The sequence below is a fragment of the Oncorhynchus nerka genome, linkage group LG20 (genome assembly GCF_034236695.1).
Source record: "Oncorhynchus nerka isolate Pitt River linkage group LG20, Oner_Uvic_2.0, whole genome shotgun sequence".
In the NCBI taxonomy this organism is placed as follows: Eukaryota; Metazoa; Chordata; class Actinopteri; order Salmoniformes; family Salmonidae; genus Oncorhynchus; species Oncorhynchus nerka.
In genome coordinates this window covers 70,717,198-70,738,585 of record NC_088415.1, presented here as the reverse complement: position 1 = coordinate 70,738,585, position 21,388 = coordinate 70,717,198, and the positions used below count along the sequence as shown (strand labels likewise).

Sequence of the window (21,388 nt, the reverse complement as noted above, 5' to 3'; positions counted from 1 at the left end):
TAAACTACATAGCGCTGTATTGTGAACTACATAGCACAGTATTATGAACTACATAGCACAGTATTATGAACTACATAGCACAGTATTATGAACTACATAGCGCTGTATTGTGAACTACATAGCACAGTATTATGAACTACATAGCACAGTATTATGAACTACATAGCACAGTATTATGAACTACATAGCACAGTATTATGAACTACATAGCGCTGTATTGTGAACTACATTGCACAGTATTGTGAACTACATAGCACAGTATTGTGAACTAATGACACAACACAGTATTATGAACTACATAGCACTGTATTGTGAACTAACTACACAACACAGTATTATGAACTACATAGCACTGTATTGTGAACTAACTACACAACACAGTATTATGAACTACATAGCACTGTATTGTGAACTAACTACACAACACAGTATTATGAACTACATAGCACTGTATTGTGAACTAACTACACAACACAGTATTATGAACTACATAGCACTGTATTGTGAACTAACTACACAACACAGTATTATGAACTACATAGCACTGTATTGTGAACTAACTACACAACACAGTATTATGAACTACATAGCACTGTATTGTGAACTAACTACACAACACAGTATTATGAACTACATAGCACTGTATTGTGAACTAACTACACAACACAGTATTATGAACTACATAGCACTGTATTGTGAACTAACTACACAACACAGTATTATGAACTACATAGCACTGTATTGTGAACTACGTAGGTAGCACCGTATTGTGAACTACGTAGTTGCCTAGTTGAATAAAGGTTAAATAAATATTTAAAAATGTATAATAATTACATAGCACAGTATTGTGAACTACGTAGTTGCCTAGTTGAATAAAGGTTAAATAAATATTTAAAAATGTATAAAAATTACATAGCACAGTATTGTGAACTACGTAGGTAGCACCGTATTGTTTTGGGCCAAACATGTATTGTTTTTTGGCAGTGAGCGAATGAAGGCCATGGAACAACAGATCGCCAGTCTTGCTGGCCTTGTTCAGCATGCACTTTTTATTGGGCCAGCTGAGAGAAATGGGAGGACTGCTTCTCCTTTCCATGTAAACAACAGTGCAGGTAACTGTTATTACACAACTATATTAGTGTTACAAAGTCAGTGTTGTATTCGTTTTTTTGTTGTTCCATACATGGTTAATGAAAGTTATTTTGTATCTTCCCTATTTTAATCCCACATTACAGTTACTCATAGAGTTGTGTCTAACTGATCTGATATGTAGGAGTGTCACCAGTTCCTGCAGCCAGAAGCCCTGCCCTACTGGCAGACGCCGCCAGTGCTCTAGTCTCTCAGGCCCATCCCCCTGACCCCGCCCTGCAGGTCACACTGACCACTGTCAGGAGGAACGTCACTGATCTGCGACAGCAGCTGCACCATCTCAGACAGCTACAGGTAGTCAAGCCACCTGCACATTACATTAATCCGTTATCTGCATAGATACAATGTACAGGTAACTCTGCCAAAATAAAGGGAACTCCAAAATAAAGTGCCTTGATGAAGTGACAGAACAGCTTCAATGCACCTTAGCATAGATTCTACAAGTATCTGGAACTCTATTGGAGGGATGTGACTCCATTATTCCACCATCATTTGGTGTTTTTTTGATGGTGGTTGAAAACACTGTCTCAGGCGCCAGTCCAGAATCTCCTATAAGTGTTCAATTGGGTTGAGATCTGGTGACTGAGACGGCGATGGAATATGGTTAACATCCTTTTCATGTTCATCAAACCATTCAGTGACCACTCGTGCCCTGTGGATGAAGTCCTTGTCATTGTATAGCCATGGTAGCCAAAATAATGGCCTGCCCAGCATTTTTATACATGACCCTGAGCACGATGGGATAGTAATTGCTTAATTAACTCAGGAACCACACCTGTTTGGAAGAACCTGCTTTGTTTACTCAAGTGTTTCCATTATTTTGTCAGTTACCTGGACATGTACACAGCATATTTTTACGAGGTGTATTTTTGTATGTGATCAACAGATTTGGGTACTCAAGCCACACATCACGATCATCCAAATCTGCATATATACAGTACATCTTAATTAGGTTTTTATGTCGTCCTCCAAAAACAAGTTCAGCCATTACATTCATCACATTCATCCATCAAATAGCTGTATATAAGTCATTAGATATACTGTTTGTAATACCACTGAGAGTCCTGAGACCAGTGGGTGTGATGATCCATCCACAGATGCAGAACCAAGACAGTGTGAGGGTGATGCTGAAGAGAGCGGAGCAGGAGCTGACTGGGGTTATGTCTGAGACCTTACAGAGACAGCAGCATGAGACAGAGCCTGCCCAGAGACAGAGGACCACAGTGGATGAGGAGAGATACAAGTACCTGGCCATGGAGGAGAGAGTACTAGCCCAGCTCAGGTAAGGGTTTGGAAGTATTGTAGAGCCCCACAAACTGATTGACAGGATAGACATTTAATGAGGGCATTGACTTTATTTTGCCTATCTTACTTTTGCATACTCTTTGGTGCTAGTCAAAAAGAGTAAATAATATGATCTTAGTTTCCAAGTTCGAGTTTCAAGTGTTATTAGTCGTATGAACAGGATACACATGGTATACACCGACCAACCAAATGCTACCTTGCATACTTACATATTATGATTTTAAGGCATTGGATTAGAATTCTAATTTGATGTGCTATGGTAGCCTTTCAACATTCACAATTGGAACAATAAACAGTAATCAGACGATAGTAATCCGCTCCAGATGCCATATTAGTTTTTTTATGTGGCAAAACTGCAGCTGCTGAAACTAACATTGTGAACTAACTGCGTTATCTCATGTTGAAATGTGAAGTAATATAATTACGCAATTAGTTTCAGCTAAAGTGGGATTAATAAATAAACTGTGGTTATGCAATCGGTTTCCAGTGATATAACAAATGTTATGCAAAAATGAGTCATCCTCCTATAGCTCCTCCCACCAGCCTCCTCTGACCCGGAATGTGTACATACAGTATCCCAGCTATGGAATGAGTCATTGGTGTTCTGCCCAAAATTTCTAATAATGTTGCACAATGTTTAAATATGCAAGTGAGGCTGTTTCCCTTGTGATCTGGGGGGGCTGTGTTACAGACTGTGATAGGAGAGATAAATAATGGAGTCAATGTCAGCTCATTGGACTAAATTAATCTTGGAGATAGGCTCACTGGGGGCGTTAGAAAAAACCTGTTCAATAACTGTTATCATATACTGTATGTAGCTGTTATGTAATCTTGAGAGCACTGTTTGGATGGGAAAACAGATATTGGGAAACAGCTATTTGTCATACTTTCTCACGCTTACCATAGTTATTTTGGATAGTGAGTCCCTTTTAGGTCCAGACATGCATGTACTTGCTGTGTGACTTTGGATGAAGCATTGTTGCTTCAGAAGAATCCAACCGCTATGGTCATTTTACATTCGACCATTTCAGCAGGAATTGAATTGACTAAAATAAGTTTACATTAGTCATGGTCATTGTTCTGCATCTGGTTGTTAAACACCTGTTTTGAGTATTTTGATTGCAGCAGCTGACACAGAGACTGCGCTTGTCAGACTGTTGTCAACAAACAGCTTCTGACTGAGCATGTCAAACAGGTTTCTACTCTGTCAGCAACACTGTATCTTTATGTTTGAACTTCCCTCCTGGCATAACATCAGGGCTAGTTTAAAACTGTATCGAAGGGTAATGGGAAGCTTAGGTTTTTAAACATGATTTTATCTATAACATTATACTGCAAAAGTTTGAAATCAATTGCATGTCACGAACTTAATGTTTTCTGCCATCTTGTCTATTGCTGGTTATTACATTAGGAGAAATCACCATGCAAAAACTACGGAGGCTATGAGAAGTGAAAAACTGAACATTTTATTTGTTGCGCAGTGAACACAATCACAACATAGGGCCAGGCCAATCTCCGATGTCTTTCCTTGTCATTCCAAGCATGACAATTGTTTTTACTGTAATGTAATGGCCAGATGTGTAACCTAACCTATGTCTCTCAGGGAGCTGGAGGAGTACGTAGACTGTCTGAGAAGAGACGTGTCCTCTTGCCCAGGTCAGCTGTCAGTCACCCTCAGGGATGTGGAGGAGGGAGCTGTCAACCTCAGGAGGGTGGGAGAGGTCTTGGCTGGGCTTAAAGGTGAGCACTGTCTGGGGCTGCAGCTAGAGGTTAGCACATCACTGACCACAGGTAGAAGATGTTGTGCAAGCAATTCAGAGTTACCAATAGCAGGAGTTATTCCACAGCCACAGTAGCAGCATTAATCAAATCCAATAGTTATTCACAGCCAGTTATGTCATGTTTTAAGGTAAGGGTTAGCTGATGCCTCTTTGAATGTGTGACAACATTTGGATTGATGGCCCAACTACCTCCCCCTCTCCCTCCCTCCCTCCCTCCCTCCCTCCCTCCCTTCGTCAGGTGAGTTTCCTAGCCTCCAGGGGAAGATGCAGACAGTTCTGCGTGGGGAGGTAGAGGCAGTGCACTTTCTGAAGGAGGAGCCTCACAAGATGGACAGCATGCTTAAGAGGGTCAAAGCCTTGACAGAAGCTCTCAGCGGTCTCAGAAGGTACATGCTGCCCCTGTATATCCTCCATAACATGTAAGAGGATGATTGATGATCTGAGTAGTCGAATAAAGTCATGTTGCGTTCCCTTCAGATGTGTCACAGAGAATCATCCTCACGATCCCGAGCCTGGAGCAGCCAAAGCATTCATAGAGGGGCTGTAGAGCCTGCCATTGCCCAGTCCGATCCCCCACTGAGGAATCGCCCCACCGTGGAGTCCCCCAATCCCCAGCCCAGGTCCTCTGTCAGACCGCCCCTACCCCAGCTCCAGGGCCAGAACCCCGCAGTCAGGCCAGACATGGCCCCCACGTCTCCTGTCGTCATCCACCGTGTGAAGAGCTCTCCCGTCGATATGCAACCGTGTCAGCACTCAGTGGCCCTGCCGCACCACCACCACCCCAGCCCCCCGCTGACCCCCACCCATGGCCGAGACTCCCCCACCGTGGCCAAGGTCAGTCCCCGCAGTCGGGAGAACAGCCCAGCCCTGCAGAAGAGAATGATCACCTGGTGCGGAGATGGACCGGCCCCCACGGCTAGCAGCACTGAGACCACCACACAACCACCTGGCTCAGCGGAGAACCAAACCAACAGGGGCAGCATCAAAAACAAAGTCATGGACATTGAGGTAGTCATCCGTCTGTTATATATTTTCAGCAATTATCTAATTGACTTCAATGAGACAAGGTGTCTTAGGTTGAACTGGAGAGTGTCTATAAACCACAGTGGTCTGTTACTTACTGTGTAATATAATCATAGAGCATAGTATAACTGATTAATCATAGGCTTCTGCCAGTTCTCTCAGAAATTAATCTCAGCAAATTTCAGATTGGTATGAGATGTCTGGGCCTCTCTCTCCCACCATATAGGCTGCAGAGAGAGAGGGGGACCTGGATGAGGGGAGGCCACCACAGAGATCAGCCACCTCTGCTGGGAGTCAGTTTGAGCAGATTCTCCAGGAGGCCCAGGCCAGCCTAATGATGGCCATCCCTGACTTAGAGTTGTCCGAGACGGGGAGGAGTGAGTCTCAGTCTCCCAATCCACACCTAGCTCCAGACCAGCCATCTCTCCCCCAGACCCTCCCAGACTCAAAGATGCCCCTCAACACTCCACTGCTAGACGAGATGGATGTTCCTGAACCTACTGAGGCATCTCTTCCAGGTAAGAAACTTTGGAAGTTAATAGATCCATTAAAATGTTGGAAACTATGGAAGGACATGTGTTCTGTTTTATTTGGGTTCAGTTTAGGATTAGTATCTTGACTAAATGCGAAGATATATCAATATTATTTTCTGTTTTGTAAAGTACAGTACATTCTATACAGTGTACAGTACATTGTCTGTGTCTGTGTGTCGTCGTCTGAAAGAACCCACTCAGCCAGCTAATGTGGCTTCTGAGATGACTGTTCAGGGCAGCCCTGAGCGACCACACAGGCCTATGGTTGAGAAGCCTCGCAGGCCCAGTGTGGAAAGAGAGATGAGAAACAGCCCAGAGAAAGCAGGGAAGTCCCCTCCACCGCCCCCACCACGGAGGTTCTTCACCTCACCATCAAGCCCAGGGCTGACCACAGGGAGGTCTGGAGAAGTCCTCTTTACTACCAGGAACGAAGCTGCCACCACACGGGTGTGTGACTAATTTGTTTGGCAGTTTCCCTAGTCAAGCTGTATTCCAAGACATTTGTCTTCAAAAGGATAACCTCAGTGTCTAGAAATAAGCATTCAACATGTGACCCAACATTCATATACATAATATTTGTAACACTGCAAGTCAAATGGAATCTTTAGTAGTGTATGCAGACTATGCACATATGACCTAGTGGGGGATAGAGTGTCAATTTATTCAAGACAGTTTTCAAGTTTCCAAGTCAGTGTTTTACTATCCCCTTCAGGACGATGAAGAGGAGGTGTTCCTTCAACCCAGTCCCAAACCCACCAGACAGCCCCCAGAGGTCAAGCCCAAGCCCCAAACCACATCTGTTATCACAGCCTCAGCTGAGCCAGAGGAAGAGGAGGATGAAGAAGAGGATGAGGAGGAGGATACATTCATGAAGGAACTACAGGTAAATAAACACTCTGTCAGATACAGAGTGACATTTCCTGACATTTAATCCTAGTAAAAATTCCCGGTCTTAGGATCACCACTTTATTTTACGAATGTGAAATGTCGGAATAATAGTAGAGATAATTATTTATTTCAGCTTTTATTTCTTTCATCACATTCTCAGTGGGTCAGAAGTTTATATACACTCAATTAGTATTTGGTAGCATTGCCTTCAAAATGTTTAACTTGGATCAAACGTTTCGGGTAGCCTTCCACAAGCTTCCCATAATAAGTTGGGTGAATTTTGGCCCATTCCTCCAGACAGAGCTGATGTAACTGAGTCAGGTTGGCAGGCCTCCTTGCTCGCACACGCTTTTTCAGTTCTGCCCACAAATTGTCTATAGGATTGAGGTCAGGGCTTTGTGATGACCACTCCAATACATTGACTTTGTTGTCCTTAAGCCATTTTGCCACAACTTTGGAAGTATGCTTGGGGTCATTGTGCATTTGAAAGAGCAATTTGCGACCAAGCTTTAACTTCCTGACTGATGTCTTGAGATGTTGCTTCAATACATCCACATAATTCCCCTGCCTCATGATGCCATCTGTTTTGTGAAGTGCACCACTCCCTCCTGCAGCAAAGCACCCCCACAACATGATGCTGCCACCCCCGCCCCGTGCTTCACGTTTGGGATGGTGTTCTTTGGCTTGCAAGCCTCCCCCTTTTTCCTCCAAACATAAGGATGGTCATTATGGCCAAACAGTTCTATTTTTGTTTCATCAGACCAGATTATATTTCTCCAAAAAGTACAATCTTTGTCCCCATGTGCAGCTGGAAACGGTAACCTGGCTTTTTTATGGCAGTTTTGGAGCAGTGGCTTCTTCCTCGCTGAGCGGCCTTTCAGGTTATGTCGATATAGGACTTATTTTACTATGGATATAGATACTTTTGTACCTGTTTCCTCCAGCATCTTCACAAGGTCCTTTGTTGTTGTTTTGGGATTGATTTGCACTTTTCGCACCAAAGTACATTCTTCCTGAGCGGTAAGATGGCTGCGTGGTCCAATGTGGTTTATACTTCCGTACTATTGTTTGTACAGATGAACGTGGTACATTCAGGCATTTGGAAATTGCTCCCAAGGATGAACCAGTCTTGTGGAGGTCTACCATTTTTTTCTGAGGTCTTGGCTGATTTCTTTTGATTTTCCCATGATGTCAAGCAAAGAGGCACTGAGTTTGAAGGTAGGCCTTGAAATACATCCACAGGTACACCTCCAATTGACTCAAATTATGTCAATTAGCCTATCTAAAGCTTCTAAAGCCATGACATCATTTTTGGGAATTTTCCAAGCTGTTTAAAGGCACAGTCAACTTAGTTTATTAAACCTCTGACCCACTGGAATTGTGATATAAGGTGAATGCACCAATTTGTAAGTCGCTCTGGATAAGAGCGTCTGCTAAATGACTTAAATGTAAAATGTAATACAGTGAGTTATAAGTGAAATAATCTGTCTGTAAACAATTTTTGGAAAAATTACTTGTGTCATTCATGCACAAAGTAGATGTCCTAACCGACTTGCCAAAACTATAGTTTGTTAACAAGAAATGTGTGGAGTGTTTGAAAAACTAGTTTTAATGACTCCAACCTAAGTGTATGTCAACTTCCGACTTCAACTGTACATACCACAAATACACTACATGACCATGAGTATGTGGACACCTGCTCGTCGAATATCTCATTCCAAATCCATGGGCATTAATATGGAGTTTGTCCCTCCTTTGCTGCTATAACAGCCTCCACTCTTCTGGGAAGGCTTTCCAGTAGATGTTGGAACATTGCTGCAGGGACTTGCTTCCATTCGGGGACTTGCTTCCATTCAGCCACAAGAGCATTGGGGAGGTCGGGCACTGATGTTGGGCATTTAGGCCTGGCTCGCAGTCAGCGTTCCAACTCATCCCAAAGGTGTCCGATGGGCTTAAGGTTAGGGCTCTCTGCAAGCTAGTCAAGCTCTTCCACACCGATCTCAACAAAGGGGCATTGTCATGCTGAAACAGGAAAGGTCCTTCCCCAAACTGTTGCCAAAAAGTTGGAAGCACAGCATCGTCTAGAATGTTATTGTATACTGTAGTGTTAAGATTTCCCTTCACTGGAACTAAGGGGCCTAGCCCGAACCATGAAAAATAGCCCCAGACCATTATTCCTCTTCCACCCAACTTTACAGTTGGCACTATGCATTTGGACGGGTAGTGTTCTCCTGGCATCCGCCACACCCAGATTTGTCTGTTGGACTGCCAGATGGTGAAGCGTGATTCATCACTCCAGAGAACGTATTTCCACTGCTCCAGAGTACAATGGCGGCGAGCTTTACACCACTCCAGCCGACACTTGATATTGCGCATGGTGATCTTAGGCTGCCCGGCCAAGGAAACCCATTTCATGAACCTCCTGACAAATAGTTATTGTGCTGACGTTGCTTCCAGAGGTAGTTTGGAACTCTGTAGTGAGTGTTGCAACTGAGGACATACAATTTTTATGCACTACATATTTCAGCACGGTCCCATTCTGTGAGCTTGTGTGGCCTACCATTTTTCGGGCTGAGCCATTGATGCTCCTAGATGTTCCCACTTCATAATAACAGTACTTACAGTTGACTGGGGCAGCTCTAGCAGGGCAGAAATTTAACAAACTGACTTGTTGGAAAGGTGGCATCCTATGACGATTCCATGTTGAAAGTCACTGAGCTCTTCAGTACGGGTCATTCTACTGACAATGTTTGTCTATGGATTTCATACACTTGTCAGATATGGGTGTGGCTGAAATAGCAGACGCTGTCGTACAATCCACTAATTTGAAGTGTTGTCCACATACTTTTGTCTATATAGTGTATGTACAAAGCATTTGTCCATTTTGGACCTTTTTAACATAAACATTAACACTAGTGTACATGCATTACTACACTGAACAAAAATAGAAATACAACAATTTGCATGTAGCAATCTTTCCTTCTATATTTCTTTATCCTTTATTTAACTAGGCAAGCCAGTCTATAACCAATTCTTATTTACAATGACGGCCTAGGGACAGTGGGTTAACTGCCTTGTTCAGGGGCAGAATGACAGATTTTTTCTTTGTCAGTTCAGGAATTCGATCTAGCAACTTTTCGGTTACTGGCCCAATGTTCTTAACCACTAGGCTACCTGCCGCCCCAGTTACAGTTCATATAAGGTACTGAGTCAATTTAAATAAATTCATTAGGCCCTGACCTATGGATTTCACATGACCGGGAATACAGATCTGTATCTGTTGCTCACAGATACTTCATGCAGAGCGACACATCTCCTTTGCATGAAGTTGATCAGGCTGTTGATTGTGGCCTGTGGAATGTTGTCCCACTGCTCTTCGATCCCTGTGCGTAGTTGCTGGATATTGGTGGGAACTGGAACACGCTGTCGTACATGTCGATCCAGAACATCCCAAACATGCTCAATGGTGAGTATTGGGGCCATGGAAGAACTGGGACATTTTCAGCTTCCAGAAATTGTGTACAGATCCTTTCCACATGGGGCCGTGCATTATCATGCTGAAACATGAGGTGATGACAGCGGGATGGCACGACAATGGGCCTCAGGATCTCGTCACAGTATCTCTGTGCATTCAATTTGCCATCGATAAAATGCAATTGTGTTCGTGGTCCGTAGCTTATGACTGCCCATACCATAACACCACCATGGGACACTGTTCACAATGTTGACATCAGCAAACCGCTCGCCCACATGACGCCATACGTCTGCCATCTGCCCGGTACAGTTGAAACTGCAATTCATCCATAAAGAGCACACTTCTTCAGCGTGCTAATGGCCATCGAAGGTGAGCATTTTCCCACTGAAGTTGGTTACGACGCCAAACTGCAGTGAGGTCAAAACCCTGGTGAGGATGACGAGCACACAGATGAGCTTTCCTGAGCCGGTTTCTGACAGTTTGTGCAGAAAGTCTTTGGTTGTGCAAACCCACAGTTTCATCAGCTGTCTGGGTTAGCGACAATCCCACAGGTGTAGAAGCCGGATGTGGAAGTCCTGGGCTGGCGTGGTTACACGTGGTCTGCGGTTGTGAGGCCGGTTGGACGTACAGCCACATTTTCTAAAACGACGTTGGAGGCTGGCTTATAGTAGATAAATTAACACTAAATTCATGTCAAATGCACACTCCCTCAAGACTTGAGACATCTGTGGCATTGTGTTGTGTGACAAAACTACACGTTTAAAATGTGCCTTTTATTGTCCTCAGCACAAGGTGCACTTGTGTAATGATCATTCTGTTTAATCAGCTTCTTGACATGCCACACCTGTCAGGTGGATGGATTATTTTAGCGAAGGAGAAATGCTCACTAACAAGGATGTAAACAAATTTGAGCACAACATTTGAGATAAATTAGCTTTTCGTGCATATGAAAAATTCCTGGGATCTTTAATTTCAGCTCATGAAACATGGGACCAACACTTTACATGTATGTCACCTTCTGTTGTTCAATGGAGGAATGTCTGTGTGAACAAGAATAGCCAAATACATCAGATAGTGTGATATTTAACTCAGCATTTGTTGGACAGAGCCCTTGTCATGCAATCTGGAATCTGTGATCTAATCAGTGCACTTTGACCTCCTCAGGTGTTTCAGAAGTGCACTCTTAGAGATGTAGGCACAAAGTGCGTTGTAGACTTCACAAGCACTGCATCACAAGTCAGACAGATAGAACCAGAGCTCTCCCTTTCACCCAAAGTCCCTAAGGTAACAGATGCCTTATTACTAACCCCTTGTGTGTGGTGTGCCTATGGTCTGACCTGAGGCCTGCACTCATTGCTTATATAGTGCATTCGGAAAGTATTCAGAAGTCTTGATTACGCTACAGCCTTATTCTAAAATTGAGTCAATTGTTATTTTTCCTCATCAATCTACACACAATTCCCCATAATCACAAAGCAAAAACATTGTGTTTTTTATTTTAGCAAAACTGAAATATCACATTTACATAAGTATTCAGACCCTTTACTCAGTACTTTGTTGAAGCATCTTTGGCAGTGATTACAACCTCAAGTCTTCTTGGGTACTGAGGAGTAGCTTCCATCTGGCCACTCTACCATAAAGGCCTGATTTGTTGAGTGATATAGAGATGGTTGTCCTTCTGGAAGATTCTCCCATCTCCAAAGAAGAATTCTGGAGCTCTATCAGAGTGACCATCGGGTTTTTGGTCACCTCCCTGACCAAAATCAAATCAAATGTATTTATATAGCCCTTCGTACATCAGCTGATATCTCAAAGTGCTGTGAGAAACCCAGCCTAAAACCCCAAACAGCAAGCAATGTAGGTGTAGAAGCACGGTGGCTAGGAAAAACACCCAAGAAAGGCCAAAACCTAGGAAGAAACCTAGAAAGGAACCAGGCTATGAGAGTTGGCCAGTCCTCTTCTGGCTGTGCCGGGTGGAGATTATAACAGAACATGGCCAAGATGTTCAAATGTTCATAAATTACCAGCAAATAATAATAATCACAGGCAGAACAGTTTAAACTGGAGCAGCAGCACGGCCAGGTGGACTGAGGACAGCAAGGAGTCATCATGCCAGGTAGTCCTGAGGCATGGTCATAGGGCTCAGGTCCTCCGAGAGAAAGAAAGAAAGAAAGAAAGGGAGAGAGAAAGATAGAATACTTAGAGAGCATACTTAAATTCACGCAGGACACCGGATAAGACAGGAGAAGTACTCCAGATATAACAAACTGACTCTAGCCCCCCGACACATAAACTACTGCAGCATAAATACTGGAGGCTGAGACAGGAGGGGTCAGGAGACACTGTGGCCCCATCCGATGATACCCCTGGACAGGGACAAACAGGAAGGATATAACCCCACCCACTTTGCCAAAGCACAGCCCCAACACCACTAGAGGGATATCTTCAACCACCAACTTACCATCCTGGGACAAGGCCGAGTATAGCCCACAAAGATCTCCGCCACGGCACAACCCAAGGGGGGCGCCAACCCAGACAGGAAGATCACATCAGTGACTCAACCCACTCAAGTGACGCACCCCTCCTAGGGACGGCATGAAAGAGCACCAATAAGCCAGTGACTCGGCCCCTGTAATAGGGTTAGAGGCAGAGAATCCCAGTGGAAAGAGGGGTACCGGCCAGGCAGAGACAGCAAGGGCTCCAGAGCCTTTCCGTTCACCTTCACACTCCTGGGCCAGACTACACTCAATCATATGACCCACTGAAGAGATGAGTCTTCAGTGAAGACTTAAAGGTTGAGACCGAGTCTGCGTCTCTCACATGGGTAGGCAGACCATTCCATAAAAATGGAGCTCTATAGGAGAAAGCCCTGCCTCCAGCTGTTTGCTTAGAAATTCTAGGGACAATTAGGAGGCCTGCGTCCTGTGACCGTAGCGTACGTGTAGGTATGTACGGCAGGACCAAATCAGATAGATAGGTAGGAGCAAGCCCATGTAATGCTTTGTAGGTTAGCAGTAAAACCTTGAAATCAGCCCTTGCCTTAACAGGAAGCCAGTGTAGGGAGGCTAGCACTGGAGTAATATGATACAAAAAAGTGGTTCTATTCAGGATTCTAGCAGCCGTATTTAGCACTAACTGAAGTTTATTTAGTGCTTTATCCAGGTAGCCGGAAAGTAGAGCATTGCAGTAGTCTAACCTAGACCAAGGCTAGACCAAGGCTCTTCTCTCCCGATTGCTCAGTTTGGCCAGGCGGACAGCTCTAGGAAGAGTCTTGGTGGTTCCGAACTTCTTCCATTTAAGAATGATGGAGGCCCCTGGGTTATTGGGGACTTTCAATGCTGCAGAAATGTTCTGGTACCCTTCCCCAGATCTGTGCCTCGACACAACCCTGTCTCAGAGCTCTACGGACAATTCCTTCGACCTCATGGCTTGGTTTTTGCTCTGACATGCACTGTCAACTGTAGACAGGTGTGTGCCTTTCCAAATATTGTCCAATCAATTGAATGTACCACAGGTGGACTCCAATCAAGTTGTAGAAACATCTCAAGGATGTTGAATTGAAATGGGATGCACCAGAGCTCAATTTCGATTGTCTAAGCAAAAGGTCTGAATACTTATGTAAATAAGGTTGGATTTTTAATTCAATGCTTATCTAGGCCTCTAACACTAATTTGATCTGGGGCCTGACTGTTTGTGCTTTCAGCTTCATCAGCCTCTGAATCTGGTCTAAGCTTGGATCTAGAGCTTGCTTGTGATTGAATGTGCTTCTGAATACTGGTCTGACTGCCACTCAGTGCTGTGTTTTGCTATTGCTGCTGGAATGGCCTGGGGGGCGGAGGTTTGGTGTTTCTCATGTTTTCTTCTCATGAAAATGTTATCACTGCTTTTCAAAGAATTGACTGATGTCTCATATAAAAGATGTATGGTGTCTCTTGGTGTTGGAAAATATTTGCTCTTGATTTCCAGTTCCCTTCCACTTTGAGATTACGGACTAATCATTCACACTGTGCAGTGTTCTTGCCTGGCTTTGTGAATGAATCTGCATCTAATATTTTGTTCCCTTATCACATTCGTATCACATTGTGCTTGACTCTATTTCCCTTAGTGTTCTACGCATGCTCTCTTTGCTGCCATGGCTGGTCTCGTCACTGAAATGAAAGTGTAAACTGAATTCAAAGAGCTTTTGTGCAATGATGTTATCCCCTAAACTGTCCTAGGAGAGTCAGGAGAACCAGGGTAAAGACAAATGTGTGCTCAACACCGATGAAAACAGATTTGACACTGTACCAAAGAGTCCCAGGGTAAGTCTTTCATCCCCATATTACCCATGTTCCTCAGTCTGAATACAGTATATACAGGTAACTGCCAAAATAAAGGAAACACCAACATCAAGTGTCTTAATAGGGCATGGGACCACGAGTTGCCAGAACAGCTTCAATGTGCCTTGGCATAGTTTATACAAGTGTCTGGAACTATATTGGAGGGATGCGACACCATTTTTCCATGAGAAATTCCATCATTTGGTGTTTTGTTTATAGTGGTTGTGGAAAACATTGCCGCGGGAACCGCTCCATCTCCCATAAATGTTGAATTGGGTTGAGATTTGGTGACTGAGACACACAAAATGTCTTTAAACCCTCTATGCTCCTTTGAGACCCCTCTTTTAAAGTCACTGAGATCTCTTCTTCTAGCCATGGTAGCCAAAATAATGGTCAACTGACCCTAAGCATGATGGGATGTTTTATTTCTTTAATTAACTCAGGAACCACACCTATGTGGAAGCACCTGCTTTCAATATACGTTGTATTCCTAAATTACTCAGTGTTTCCTTTATTTTGGCAGTTACCTGTATATATTTTTTAATGTTAACAGATATTTCCCTCCTTTTTTCCCAGGTCATGTATTATGTTATGGGACAGATATCCAATGAAAAGCCTCCATCGGGAAGAACAGACCAATTGGAAGGGAGAGAGGGAACAGTGTCCCCCTCACAGGTGGCAAACACAAATATGCTTGACTCCCAGCAGCTAGAGTTACTAACAGCAGATGAGTCACCTCTAGTGGTTGAGTGCGAAGATTGTCCTCCTGAAACACAAAAGATAGCAGTTGGAGAAGATAGTGAGAAGGCGAGCCTCGTAGATGAGAATGACCTGAAGGATCCTGTTGAGAGTCAGAAAGAGGAGGTGGCTGAACCTGTGTGTTCTACAATACCTGCAGAGAAGAAGGACTTACCTGCACCAACCGAATTCAGCATTCATCCTGCTAACAGTATACCATCATCTCCACCAGTACCAGTAAATCAGTCTATGACTATTATAGCTCAGGAGGGTTCAGGTAGTCCAGTGTCTCCTCCACCAGTAGAGAGTGTGAACCTGGATGACAGCCAGAGCCAGCAGGTAGTATTTAGGTCATCCAGAGGCAGAGCACCACGGTATGTAGAGGAGAGCAGCAGCCTGAGCCCTGACCTCCCCGACGAGGAGGGCTCTCCTCCCCCTGAGAACATCTCCTTCATGATGATTACCAGCAACAGAGTGCAGGCTCTGTCCACCAGGCAGTACCAGGAGATAGTAAGTAGGACCAACGGGTCCGAGGTTCAGACCGTCAAGGTGGGGAACGACACCACCACCAGCGTTAGCCAGGAGGAGCACTGTGGCTTCGATAGGAAGCCTGTGATCATCATATTCGACGAGCCCATGGACATCCGGTCGGCCTACAAGCGTATGTCCACCATCTTTGAGTGTGAGGAGGAGCTGGATGTGATGCTGCACCAGAAGAGCATCGAAGAGGAGAACGAGGAAGCAGAGAAGAATGTACCTCAGGTAAAGCCTAACACTGATCTCCAACAGGCAAACAAGACAGCAGTGACAGAAAACACTGCAAACGGTCACAGTAATACTCCTGCTGTGGTTGCGCAACAGACAAGTACATCAGAGTGCTCATCGCCAGAACAGTCTAAAACAGAGTCCTCAAATGGCAGCAAACCAGAGTCCAAAAATAAGTTCAAATTCAAGTTCCCAACAAAAAAGCTGGCGGCCATCAGCCAAGCGATTCGCACTGGGACCAAAACAGGCAAGAAGACGCTCCAGGTGGTGGTCTATGAGGACGGGGAGGACGGACACATGAAGGAGACCAAGAGGTTTGAGATCAACAGCAGCAAACCCCAAACTGACTCCAGTCACCTCACCACTGTGAATAACGTAATGTCATCAAGCACTCTCACCTGGTCAAACTCTAAACACAGAACAGAGGCGATCTGTAAGAACACCTACGAGTCCAGAAACAGTTTAGATGAGACCATTATAAAGCGGGAGATCATCGTGGATAATATAAGCCCCTCTGCGCTTAAGATAGACTCCTGTGAAGAGTCTCCATCCACTATGAAACTCAAACAAGAGAGGGAGGGCAGTCCCTCCAAGAGGTCTGCCCCTCCTCAGGTCTCTAAGTCCCTTAATCCTCAGAGTAAGAAGTCCAAACCACAACTTCCACAGCTTCCCAGACCGTCCATCACGAGCAGCTCCAAGAAACAGGTCTCTCTTAAAGTTGCTTCCCTCTAACTGCACTGGTGGCTGGGTCCCTGGTAGATGTCCAACCTCTAACCAATAAAGATTAACATGTTTTTCAGGTGTTGTTGGGGATACAACTAGGATCTACCTCTGCTTATAAGCTGTCTTTGTGGTGTCAGCTGACATGATTGTTGTCCCTTGGGATCTGGATTGCTTTGATGTGTTTTTGTGAACTTTGAACAGTTAACTTTGTCTGGGTCAAAGTGACAGGCTTTAAAATGACTGGCTTTATACTGTACTTGTGGTTCTGTTGTGCATGCTCTGCTCTCAGAGTTGGTGCAGGTTGGTCAGTGGTTCCCAAACTTGGAAAAAAGTTGTGCACTCATAAATTGACCCACCAGCTCCATACATATACAAAATAAAATACAGGTGAACACAAAATCCACCATTACAGATAATGTCTCAGGCTATGCCCTAGAGCTACCCCTGCTTGTACCCCAGTTTGGGAAACACAAACCTACTGTAAGCATGATGGAATCTTATTTCTGGATACAGGTTTTTCTTTGTTGTTGCTTCGGCTCTTAGGTGTTTTCACAATTCGTCCCTAAAATACAGTATCATTTTTGTGTTTCTTTTTGTCTGTTTGAATATTTACAGAATACCAGTGGCTCTCCTTCTTCAAGTCAGATGTCACGTTCTGCATCTGCTAAGTCCTGGCAGCAACCAGCCGGGTCAGCTGACAAACCAGGGGGAAAAGCTCAGAAGCTCCAGGGCAATCAGAAGCAGTTTCGACAGGTAGTTTTACTATAAGATGGCCTGTGTCAGGAAGTATTGGAGCAACCACTTTCATGATGTAGAGAAGTGTGTTCATGTAAAGCATTGGAAACTGTACAATTATGAGATGTTTGTTGAATCCATGCGTTCTCTGTCTTGTTCTCCTATGTCTTCAAGACCTTTTGACTTACCATATGTACCCTCTTCACCTCTATATGCTCCATGAGCATGCTCAGCATGTAACTTTCAGTCCCTTGGAGATGGAGACAAGGATAGAAGATTGCCAAGGATATATTTACTTCACTTTTTGAAGATCTCCTTGAATTAAGCATTTTCATTTTTTGCAAACAAATGCGATTCTCTAAACTTAAACTAAAGCAACTCAAATGATCCATGTAAATTCACCCTCTGTCAGCTATCCAAGTATTCTTTAACCCTCTTCATCTCACCCTGAGTAGCATGATATTTATGTCATAAACATTGCGTGTGCTTGATGAGTAAGTGCATTTAATTGGTTAATTAGTGGGCATCATTAACCCTTTAGATCATTTCCTGACTTCATCTGTTTTACTGTGGTTGTTTATATTTTCAATTAATCATCTATTTTTTGTGTATTTTAGTGGCATCTGTTTGCTTTGTAACATTGTTTATTTATCTTTGTATAATAACACTTCTTTTGCCTTTCTTGACATTCCATGTCTCCTGCCATCTTTGTTTCGCAGGCCATCAGAAGTACTAAGAAAGCAGGTGGGGATAGTAACCATTCTTTCCTTGCTTTACCTGCTTCTAAGATCCCAGCCTTTTGTCATAGCTCTGGAAAAAACACGTCATCCCTAGATCCTAACTCAGTGCCTAACCCTATTAAATCACCTTCATCCTTCCCATCCTCCTCACACAAGTCTTTCATCCCGTCTCTTAATCTGAGTCGTCTCGTCCCACCTAGCCCGTCTCTCAATGACAGACGTCAAAATCTTTCCCTCTCGTCTCAAACCCAAAATGGCCGACCCAGCCATTTCTCTTACTGCTCATCTTCCTCTTCCAACTCCCCCTCTTCCAACTCATCCTCTTTGTCCCCCACATCCACGTCCTCCACCTCATCCTCCCCTCCCTCCTCTCCCCGACTGCCATGAGTCAAGGTGCAAGGAGTATCCACCACATTGCACATATACCCAGCTTCACCGGTCACAAGATGCAATGTGGACACAGCAGCAAAACCACACAAACACCAGCAGCTTCTTTATCTAAGGACATATCATGATATTTTTATATCTATAAATTACAGTGGAGGGAAATGCTGTTTTCATGGCAACATAATACAATTGCAGGGCAGTCTTGTTTCTCTCTATCCCTTCCATACGTTTTTGATAATGAACAGTTTGAAAAAGAAAATACATTGACCTAGTTTTCATTCAACACTCACTTTGAGCAAGAGGACCTTTTTATTTCTGCCTCGGCTTTTGTATGATGATAACCATATTAACTGATGATAACCATATTAACAAGGTTACAAATGATCAACACAAAAAGGTGCAAACATTCTAGAATTAATGCTAATGCAGTTTAGTGGTGCTGGAAATCTGGATTTTATTTTTATTGTTGTGAGAAATCTTTGGTTTAATTGATGGTGTTGAATATAATGTATATTTTATAAGAATTTGAGTGACAGATAATATGCAGATTTGATCTAAAATAACAATGTATTATATAAGGAAATCAAATGATTTTGGGGATAGATATAGTATATTTCATCTAGCATCTGTCATTCACTTGTCATCTGTCAGAGAATCTCTTCTATGCAATAATCTTAGATGTGTAGAGTGTGAGTGGAACTTGGTGATTTCTTAAGCTTCCTATGCACTGCCAAATTGTTTGAGCTAACAAGATAGCTACTGTACAATCAAAATTATGTTTAGAGGACTTTTATGGCAGTAGATGTGGTAAATGCCAAAGTATTTGGTTTTACAGACCATGTATCTAAGACATGCACTGTGTGGATGTTGTAATGTTTTCCTTTGGGATGGCACCTACTTATTTTAACCAAATAGCTTACTGTGATACTCTTATATTCATATCAGTAACTGGTGTTTACATTCATACTTAGTGACAGAAGTTTACATACAAGTACATTATAGAGATTTGACATATTTATCTGTAATATTAGAGAACTATTGTGTTTGCACAACTCCTATTTTAGTGTTCTCTGATTTTGTAAAGCTGTAAACCATGTTGTAAAAATGTATTGTGGAATGAAATACTTGTGAGGTTGAAAAACGAATAAAGGGCTTTCTGTTAGTGATTTGCTGTAGGCTTCTATTTGTTCATGTTATATTCATTTGTATAATTGTATGAAAATATGTTTACTGGCGTAGGTATTGATGCAAAATAAGTTTGCACTTCCTATTATTGCCCAACAGAGGGCAATGTACACATGCAATTTTACACAGGAAAGAGGGCAGCCAGACAGCTTTTGCGTAGCAGTATTTTTCAAATGTTCAGAATAATTTACATCAAATAACTATACGTAAATGTAATACAGATTTCAAACATCTGAAGCAATAATTTGCTTCAAGTCCAAAATAAATGTGTGAAATTCTAAAAGAGCTGAAACAATAGATCTTAAATATGGTCTCTGATTAGGTCATGGATATTGCTCTGACAAAGAAATAAACAGTACATAAAAACACATTTAGACTTGACAAATATCTGAGAGAATGTCATTAACACATTTATCACAGAGGGAAAGAAACATAATGAGATATCTCATCCTTTTAATTAGTAAATTATTAGTAATTAGTTTCATTAAATGATAATTAGCTCATATGTAAATTCCAGACATAATGAATCCCAATGCCCATCTACTGTAATTAGCATATCATCATTCTGCATCATATTTAACACAGGAAAGTTGAAGAGAGTCCAGATTGTGAGATGCAACTCAGAGGGAGGGATGGCTGGTAATTAAAAATAACTCATTTTAGCATCATAGGGTTAATTATTATATCTCCCAATGCATTATGGTAGAGCTACATCAACAGCACAAGTCTAGGAGGACATCCACAAACCAACAAGGAACTTTCTGTCAGTTAATCAAAGATGTGGCTCCCTAATTTGCATTTCTAATTGGAATTACTGTAATGAGGATGTGAATTAGTATGCTTGCCAAATTAGCCAAGTAGTTTTCTGTAAGTAAAGTGGCTTGTAATACTAGAATTGTGAATTAGTTTGCCATGTTGTTAGATCTTCAGCAATGGTAGAAGGCATGATAGAGGAGAAGTCAAGCTGTTAACCCAGTAAGAATCTGTATTTACAAATACCAACATATCCAGTACTGCCAAGAATGACAATTAGCCTATTAAATCACACCATAGAGCAGTGGACACCAACCCTGGTCCTGGCGTGTACAGGCTTTAATTCCAATCATCAAGGGCTTGATCATTAGTGGAATGAAGGAAAATGTTAAAGTATTGCTCTTTGGCAGGAACAGAAGTCTACATATGACCCTGTAGCTCCCCAGGAAAAAGTGTTGTTGACCAGTGTTGTGTAAAGAAATGTTTCCAATGGTCGGTCACAGTCAATGGCCACCATCTATTATTGTGGCTTAACATAGATTAGGGTAGAATGTGTTCAAATCTATTGTCTTCATTTTTAACACTGTTGCCCTAAATCAATAGAAGTGCATCACGTGAGTGGTGGCCTTTTTTGGTATAAATCCATATCGCGGAAGTTCAGCATTACGGCGTGATTGAAATTTAAAGGCAATATTCCCGCGTTAACAGAGACTGAATAAACGGTGCATATCTTGGCTCAATCGGAAATGACATATACATTTCTATAGCACAATCTGAAAGGTTTAAGCGATGCAGATTAAATAGAGCCTTTAGATATTCATTATGCAGATACTTTTGCAATACGTTTCTTAAAAAGGAAGCAAATGTGACAAATATTTCCAATATAAAC

General features: G+C 42.8%; 1 protein-coding gene and 1 pseudogene across 1 annotated transcript in view; both read left to right on the top strand.

The window, feature by feature from the left end:
- LOC115103062 (sickle tail protein-like) overlaps positions 1 to 17,697 on the top strand; it is a 53,816-nt gene extending 36,119 nt beyond the window's left edge. The window contains 15 exon segments of the mRNA XM_029623665.2: positions 985 to 1,112; positions 1,274 to 1,443; positions 2,247 to 2,431; positions 4,058 to 4,194; positions 4,474 to 4,621; positions 4,713 to 4,762; positions 4,765 to 5,243; positions 5,485 to 5,776; positions 5,982 to 6,238; positions 6,504 to 6,674; positions 11,319 to 11,438; positions 14,372 to 14,455; positions 15,050 to 16,681; positions 17,315 to 17,452; positions 17,609 to 17,697. Coding sequence (XP_029479525.2) covers positions 985 to 1,112; positions 1,274 to 1,443; positions 2,247 to 2,431; positions 4,058 to 4,194; positions 4,474 to 4,621; positions 4,713 to 4,762; positions 4,765 to 5,243; positions 5,485 to 5,776; positions 5,982 to 6,238; positions 6,504 to 6,674; positions 11,319 to 11,438; positions 14,372 to 14,455; positions 15,050 to 16,681; positions 17,315 to 17,452; positions 17,609 to 17,617 — 4,000 coding nt within the window. The 3' untranslated portion in view covers positions 17,618 to 17,697.
- Positions 17,463 to 19,727, top strand: LOC135563035 (sickle tail protein-like; annotated as a pseudogene).
- Positions 19,728 to 21,388: the final 1,661 nt, after the last annotated feature.